This window comes from Strongylocentrotus purpuratus, unplaced genomic scaffold (genome assembly GCF_000002235.5).
Source record: "Strongylocentrotus purpuratus isolate Spur 01 unplaced genomic scaffold, Spur_5.0 spur5_scaffold_6, whole genome shotgun sequence".
Taxonomy (NCBI): Eukaryota; Metazoa; Echinodermata; class Echinoidea; order Camarodonta; family Strongylocentrotidae; genus Strongylocentrotus; species Strongylocentrotus purpuratus.
The window spans coordinates 43,056,464-43,065,643 of NW_022145612.1; the positions used below are offsets into that span (position 1 = coordinate 43,056,464).

Sequence of the window (9,180 nt, forward strand, 5' to 3'; positions counted from 1 at the left end):
TCACATACTCAGACACACATACAAAACTGCATATCCCCCTCCCCCCTTCATTCCAAAGCTCAACAAATCCCCCCTCCCTTCCCGAACATTCACATCTACATATTTGTTGGAAATCCTGTCTCTTCCTTTTCCTTAAGACCAAATTATATATTTTAAAACAAAAAAATATTTGCCTCGCCGTCCGTAACTGTGGAAGTAATTGTCCCATTTTCTGAAGTGAAGTGTTAAAGTGCCTCTCTCCCCCGCTAATTCCTTTTCTTCTTGCTTATTTTCTATAATTCTTTTTTTAATTTCTTGAGGAATTGGGGGTCTATTTTTAGTTTAACTATATTTAAAAATCATATGTTTTGTTAAAAGAATAATGTGATTTAACAGTTGTTCTTCTCCCGCATTGGATCTTTTTATCCCGATATGAATTTCTTGCCAGTGTAGATTTTTTAACGCTGATAAAGCAAAAAGGTCACCGCATTCCTTCCAAATATTTGCTACCTTTTCACAGGTAAAAAACAGATGCTCATAGGTTTCTTCGTGTTTATTGCAAAAGGAGTAAAGATTGCTCACTGCATGTTTGAAAGTGTATAGATACTTATTTGTATAAATTAAATTATATAACATTTTATATTGAAATTCCCTCAGCTTTTTGTCTAGAGTGGATTTTCGGGGTCTTAAGAAAATTGTTCTCGTGTCATTTTCGACCATATTGTATGTACGTTCTAAGTTGCATGTAGCATAAGATTTTTCCGTTCTCATTTTTAACAATGTACTATAGATATATTTTGATGTTATGCCTTGCAAAGAGTGAGGGTTTCCGTTAATAATGAATTCTAAACTTAATTCGGTATCCTCACAAGGTTGTTCATATAATTTTATATTCAAAAGAGTTTTCCATGAGAATGGAATGCCTTCATATAACTGTTTTATTATATTTATTTCAATGTTATTTAAACCCATTTTCTTAAATTCTGTGATAGATTTCAATTCACCTTTCTTATCAACAATATGATGTATTTTAAAAACATTTTTCAGAAATAAGTCTTCATGGAAATATATTTGCCCCTGAATGCGGATACATCTATTATTGTAAATAATTTGATTTCTTTTTGAAATTTCGTTCTTATATAAGCAAAAAGGCTTTTGTCCCCAGCCAAGCCTCTAGCATGCTACGGTAAAAATCTGGCAATGACGGTGCAAGTAAATCTGGCGATACATTACTGAAAAATATCAAGATGGAAGTTGTATATCGAAAGTAAATTCACTGACTCATTATTGCTGCATATCTTTTGATGAATTGAGGCTTTCTGCATGAACATTATGCTGATACACTGTACTAGAAAAACATCTCTACAGAGTTGAGTTAAAAAGAATATGATTATCAAACAAAATGAAAAAGCTATCTTCTAGTTTAGATAGCGGGAGCAGCGAATATGCACTTTTCTCATAATGATGGACAACCCACTAAAAAAAGTAAAAACTGAAAATAATAGTGTGTATTCTACGTTGTCTACCTGTTGTTATCGTTGTAGATATTGTGAAGATTGAATATAATTGAAATAGAGAAATATGTTTATCAGGAATATGTTCATTCTTTTTTTTTTTTAAAGTTGCACATGCAGGAACTTGAGTAGATTGATATGGTCAGCTGAAAAGAGTCGTGTTCACAATTCTTAAAATAGCGAATACAAAAATAAAACTGAACATTATTTGATTACATCGCGGCCGCAGGGTGTGTATGTGTGTGTGCGTTTGTGTGCGTGTGTGTGTGTGTGTGTGTGTTTTGGAAGTATTTATGTTAAAGTGGAAATTAAAAGAAAATCACAAATATGTCAACTAATGTATCACTAGAAACTGGTAAGCTAACAGATGGCCATCGTACAAGTTTTAGGTCAACTACATATCGGGTGATTTATACAAATAAAAATACAACCACCTCCATAGCAGCTGGGGTTTACGAGAGATTCGCCAGAAAAAATAACGATGTTTTAATGACGTCACAATATGGACCAATACTGCCCAAGCAGACGACATCCCATAAAGAATCGTAATAATTGCAAAGCTATTATTTGTCAAATTATAATGAGTTTAGTGTATATAAATGTGATGGCATTTCAAACCATTCAAAAGGGGATATGAAACCGATTCTGATAACTAAAATCTTTTGTTTGTAAATACACAGGATAGGGGTTAATTAACAATCAAAGAAACCAGACTTTCAAATTGAAAAAACCCCGGAATGATATTAAGGACGACATTCGTTCCCTCTTGAAACGCCGAACATACCGCGGTGTGTGCAGTTGAATATACAATGGCGTCTTATTTTGTTTACAAGCGACAGATTCCTTTATTTTTGTATCGCTGCATTTGTCATCAAAATAAAATCATACGCGGGGTTTAGAGTGAGGCAATAGATTATACATTTAGCCTGACGGTAGTGAAGTAAGAGAAAGAAGTCTGTGACTGTGAAGTCACACATCTCAGCAGCGTTCGGAGAGCTCTTCAGGTGCTATGCCGGGGCTGTATTAAAGCGTTTTGTAATTTATAATGATCATTAATGAAAATAAAGTTAGTTTTTTAAATCAATGAATATCTACTTTAACTGACTTTAATGACATTCATCTCATTTTAATTTAAATTAAACGTATCAATTATAATTATACTTTACCCTTGACCATATCCTAAAATGATTTGATTTTTTTTCTTCTTTCTTCTCCAACTTAATCGATTTGTCTGAAACATCACATAGGGTCTGCTTATGTTTCTGTTCGTTATCATGGCGAGTTTCTTTCATGGTAAGTGTGAATTGTGATTATTGTGACTTATAATTCATATTTTTCAAGTAAATTAGGCTCCTTTACGGATATTTTTCATAAGGCATGCAGGTTCACACGTTTGAGACTGGGTGCAAACTTGAAAAGGATGTTTCTCACTCGCTGTAACCAAATTTATGTTAGCTTTCCTGGCTTACCTCGAAGCATCGGTCCATCGCATCCGCTAGGGTGGTCGGGTAACAAATACCTTTCATAAAACGAAAAAGGAAGATGACGTGACCTTTCGTAGATTTGCCGTGGGGTTTTCACAAAGCGTCGGGTAAATTGAACCAGACCATTTGTAGATGAGAGGGGTTTATTTCACAAACATAACCCTCGAAAAATTCGTGGAAAGGGCATGGTTTCACAAAAAGTCGGGTATATAGCGCGACCACCGACTCCGACGCGATGACCCGATGATTCGAAGTAAGCCGCTTTTCTTGGTTGTGTACGTGTGTTGACAATATTCTATACATGCAAAGTCCAACAACGGGAGTATCGTTTTGAATAGTACCTTTGATAATTGAAGATATTAATGAGTTTCTGTGTTGAAACAAAAGGTTTGATGCGAATTACCTGAACAATATTTCTCAAATTCTTGATTTTCACGTGGTAGTCGTTGAATGCAGAAATTTATGCGATCCGGTCCCTGCATTGTGTGGCAATATTACTCTACCTGGCGGGAGATCTATACAACTTGTTCCAAGGCTGGTATCAACGCCGAACGATTCCGACCCTATTCTTGGAAGACTTGCATCCTGGCGCCATTTTATGTGCACTCTGCCGGGTACACATGGTAGGTATAGTTACATAAAAACGTTCTGTTCAAAAGGTTGGTAATATGGAAGAATGGTATTGGAAATACTTATCCCAATTAGTGTCCAAATAAACGATCCTTAATTTGATTACTGATCTGAGCTGAATAGTCCAGTTCAGTGGTCTCAATCTTTTTTTACATTTTAATTGTCGCTTGTCCACTCCACTTGCATCAGATCGGGTGTACAGATGAGGTAATGGAAGCCACCATGGGCTAGTTACGAATCATCCAATCGAGGGGAGATGTGTACACAGTGCTGTACTTGCCAATGACCGGGGCTTTTGTAATCCAAAGTGGGTTTGTTATGTCCTATTTTTACTGTAAGAATGTTGTTTTCGTTTTGCTTATGAGTTTTGCAAGCATCTAGAATTTGAACTAATATTATTATTTATGTCAACATTATAGAGACTCAGACAGATGATTCACCTTCGCAAGAAATTTTTGGAGTGGGAAGTTCAACAACAAGATCGCCAGAAACGACAGTAAAGAGTTCCACAAGCACTTCGTCTGAAACTACAACAGAGAGCACGGCAGATAATTCGCCAGAAACTACAACAAGGAGTTCGACAGATAATTCACCTGAAACTACAACAGAGAGCACGGCAGAGGCACGTGAAACTACAACAGAGGGTACGACAAATAATTCACCAGAAACTACAACAGAGAGCACGGCAGGTAATTCACCAGAAACTACAACAAGGAGTACGACAGATAATTCACCTGAAGCTACAACAGAGAGTACGACAAATAATTCACCAGAAACTACAACAAGGAGTACGACAGATAATTCACCTGAAGCTACAACAGAGAGTACGACAAATAATTCACCAGAAACTACAACAGAGAGCACGACAGATAATTCACCAGAAGCTACAACAGAGAGTACGACAAATATATTGCCAGAAACTACAACAGAGACTACAACAGAGACTTCAAATGTGAGTTCGTGTAAGATGCTGCATTCAATGGGCTACCAAACAAGTGGTGTCTACTCCATCATTCCTAGTGGGGCGGATGCGATCGATGTTAACTGTGATATGATCAGCGACGGCGGAGGATGGACAGTTTTTCAGGTGCATTCCACTATCTTTTTTTTTCTTCTGTAAATGAAGTTTATAATAATGTCAAATGATGCCATGTCGTGTTGTTTAGGCCTGCAATAAAAACGACATTCGTTCGCTCGCATCATGCGAGTAGGATGATGGGAGGGGATGTCGCTGATGGGGGTAGAATTATTATGATGGAAGGGGATTTCCCTGATGCAAGTAGGGTGATGGGAGGGGATCTCCATGATGCGAGTATAGGATAATGGGAGGGGTCTTCCTGACGTGAGTAGGATAATAGGAGGTGTCTCCCTGATGCGAGTAGGATAATGGGAGGGGTCTCCCTGATGCGAGTAGGATAATGGGAGGGGTCTCCCTGATACAAGTAGGATAATGGGAGGTGTCTCCCTGATGCGAGTAGGATAATGGGAGGGGTCTCCCTGATGCGAGTAGGATAATGGGAGGGGTCTCCATGAGGCGAGTAGGCTGATGGGAGGGGAGTTATAGCTGTAATGGGCGGAGTTTGTAAAAAAAAAATTACACAATTTCCCCAATAACATTCTTTTGTTCAGGTATATTCTGAAGCTGCCCTTTAGATTAAGTTTTTTTTCAAAGTCTAAAACTAATGATACCGATTTCATCAATGAATTCTACATTATTTATCATACAATGCAGAAACGTTATGATGGGTCTGTCAATTTCTACCGGAAATACGCTGAGTATGTCCAAGGATTTGGTGACGTCAGCGGCGAATACTGGTTGGGGTTAGATATTATCTATTTGCTGGCCAAAGATGGCGTCGAGCTACGGATCGATTTGGTGGATTACAGCAACAATCAAGTCTATGCCCATTATGGTCAATTCAGCATTGGAAGCCCTATCACAAAGTATGGCTCCATCATTTCCATTTTCTTATACAATCATTCGATATATAATTATGATTTTAAAAAATCCTCCTTCGCGAACCGAACCCTCAAGGGTTTTTATTTGTTACTGTTTAATTATATATATAAATATGATTTCTCACTTCAGGATGACATAATTATTACACTGTAAAACCGATTGAAAATCTACTTACAAAAGCTGTGATGTACCTACCTTTGTTGCTACCGATTTTAACAATATCCTCAGTATGCTATACTCTTGTTATGGAATAAATGTTTTTTCTGATACACATATCACAGAATATCTACTTTATAGCTGTAATGCCTATGCTTTTAGTACACTTTTGTAAGAGTTTACTTTAAAAAAATTAACTTGCTGTAAGGGATGTTCTCAATTTTGTTAGTTGCTATCTTAAGAAAACGGTTTTGCTATTGCAATCACATTATGAAATTAATATCTTATTCAAGGCTCTCATTTGATTCATATTCCCGGTTAACACTAACATTTCAAAAATGTACCCCATCCTTCCTTCTGACAATACATTGAATCAATTTTAGAATGGTCACTATCCTAAAACGTATGGCTCCCCTCCTCACGATTTTACAATGGAAAGTAGTGTGTCCATACATGCGAAAACCTTGCTCACTCATAATCAACATACTGTTTTGGTTGTTTGTTTGTTTGTTTTTTGCTTTGTTTCATCCTACTGTATTGGTCAGTAATAGAACAATGTTAAATATACTTTCTCCATGTACTTGAAGGAGCGCTGATAAACTTCAGCGAAAGGGTGCTACTCCAACCACTCCCACGCATTCTAAAAATTTACTTTTATTTTCGTTTTTATGGACCTTTTCAAGACTACATTCAGATTAATCTGTTTATTACTTGTCTTTCTTTTCAATGTAGCTACCGACTCAATTTCTCATCATATTCTGGTACTGCAGGAGAAGGACTCGATGTGGCCAACGCACAAGGCTTCACGACCTATGACATGGACAATGATATTGCAGGGGGAAACTGTGCAATTGATTACCAAGGGGCGTGGTGGTATAATTATTGTTACACGTCCAATTTAAATGGTGTTTATGGAATTCAGAACGATCTTCGTGGAATCGTATGGACCTGGCCTGAAAAGTACATGACATCTACAGAGATGAAGTTGAGAGAATCCTCTTAATTCATTCATGTTTGCGCCATTTGTTTTTCTTATCTCGAATATGAGCTTTCGAAAGACATTCCAGTAAAATGTCTATGTATATATGGATATTGATAATGCTTTGATTGACAGTCCAAAAACCTGACATTATCTTTATTGCGGCTTGTAAAGATTTTAACTTGAGTTGTGTACAATACCATCGACTCGAGTCCAAGTCCAGCGCAATTAAGTAATACAACACTGATAGTCCACTTTTTGAGAGAAACTTGAAAAATATTGATGTGTTTTTGCTGAATTCAGTGGATTGGAACATATATAATTATATTTGTGTATATAAACACTGTTGCCCATAAAGTTGGAATGATTTGTATTTACCTCTTTTCATTTGAATGATTTTGATGTGATTTGTTCTTCATGGAACGGATTATAATTATCCTAGAACTACATTGATCAATCTCTATGCATCAGTCTGTAGATTGATCATTAATGTTCTGAGAAGTATAAACTTTATCAAGCAGAAATCGCACTGTCAATGTCAGATCATAATATGATATCTCCTTGCCCTGTCCTGAGTAAGATTTTATTAAATGCATATAATTAGGCCTGAAAAACTCTATCACACTGAAGAGTACGTGCATGTGTAAGTATTATCGTTTATGACAAACATCAAAATACTCCAAATTTTGCAGTATATATGAGTTTTAATGTTAATTAATGTTCAGCACAAACCTGTCTGTGTATAACAAAATATGATTATCTTCACAGATAAAACATACTAAAAACACAATGAACCTGTTTCTCCTATCTCTGAAACGATAACGAATGTATATCACCATGTTCTAAGATCGAATAATAGACGTTATTAAACAAAACACAACTTTATTCAAATGTTTTAATCCAATAAATGTTGGACCTTTACGTGTACATAAACTTCATGAAGAAAACTTACTGCTACGAAAACTGTGTCTTACTATCACCATTGCTGTTGAGGTAGTTGTTGCTGATCAGTTTGTTATTGCTGATGTTGGTAGTGGTATAGATATTACAATTACCTCGAACTTGCAGACAATTATTTTGAAAAAGATTGAAAACGAGGGGGTGTTCCGCTTGAGAATGAGCTGACTCTCTCTGACCACATTTCCATCGCAGGAAGAGGACACAAAATGTCTTTGCTTCAGCTTAACCCTAAACAGGCCGGGTTATTTGAGGTCTAAGTACGGCCTGGGGGGGGGGCAATATGCCCCCCCCCCCTTAATTAGATCTCGGCCGTGAAACGGCCGATCTCCGCGAAAATTTGCACGCATGTCAAGTGAAGTGTATAAAATAATATGATAATTTCAATTTTTTGAAAAATTCGCTCATTTGCTTATTATGGTAATTTATGCAAATAAGGTCATAAAATCACATGTTTACCCATAAATCATATATTATTCATATTTAAGCATTCTTTTTCACTGCATATATTCATTGGACCATTTGGAATAATAATACGACAACAAAAATTGGAAGAGCCAGCTTATTCCTTATGTTATCTCTTGTTTTGATAATTTCTTATGTATTTCATTGTTTTTTTAACTTATGTATTTTTTGATTTTTTTGTTTTAATTCATTTCTTACCACAATTCAACTATTTTGACCCCAAAACAACCACCTAAACTTTAAACAAGACCCAATAACCAATGTTTGATCTATTTTTAGGAAAAATGACATTTCCATATGTTTTGTACACAAACCACAAAAATTAGCGATTTTCGGGCTGACATGCAAAGACAAAAAGTCCCGTGAGCTTGTAACTGTAGGTCCGATTTTCAATTTTTTTTTTTTTAAAGATTCGCAAGACTCGAAAGAAAAAGTCAGCGAGCGGCGGGGCGCTATCCATATGCGTTCCCGAACAATCGGAAAAATCGTGGAGGAAGGCATAATGCCCTCCCCCCCCCCCCCCGGCCATATCTGGGTTAAGTCATGGCGTAGCTGCTCAATCTTTGTATGACGGAATTCGAAAAAGCATGAAGAAGAGGGAAATGTGTGAGGGGGTGAGAAGGTAGCGTTAATTATATATGTTATGTATTCAAATTATTGTCAAGGCTTCATGTATATACATTTTACAAAATACCTGCATTTTTCGTTGGTTGCGTTTCCTCTTTAAAAAAAGTTTTTAACCATCGTTCATGCAAGAACTCCGCTGTGTTTTTCTTGATCTTCTTCCCCAAATATCATTCGCTTTGCGAGTAGTGCTTGTGTGCCCTATCAAACTTCGTAGGCATATTCTCTAGAATCCCATCAGAGTTACCTAACTCTTCGTTTTCCGAAATCACCGTCCAGGCACCATTTTGTCCATTTCGGGCCCTTCTTCAGGCATTTCTTTTGGCCTATATCACTCACAGTCTTTGTTGCTGTACAGACTTCTACTAAATTACTTTAGATGTCTAAGGGATGCCTTTCATCTACGTTGAATAACACTGCCTTTAAAATGTT

General features: G+C 36.7%; 1 protein-coding gene across 1 annotated transcript; it reads left to right on the forward strand.

Annotated features, from left to right (window-relative positions):
* The first annotated feature begins 2,767 nt into the window (after window positions 1-2,767).
* LOC105440455 (ficolin-2-like) lies at window positions 2,768-7,653 on the forward strand. Its single transcript, XM_031000021.1, has 4 exons — window positions 2,768-2,786; window positions 4,027-4,694; window positions 5,340-5,551; window positions 6,456-7,653. Exons 1-4 carry the CDS (start codon window positions 2,768-2,770, stop codon window positions 6,724-6,726), a joined length of 1,170 nt encoding a protein of 389 aa, XP_030855881.1. The 3' UTR covers window positions 6,727-7,653.
* The last annotated feature ends 1,527 nt before the right edge of the window (window positions 7,654-9,180 follow it).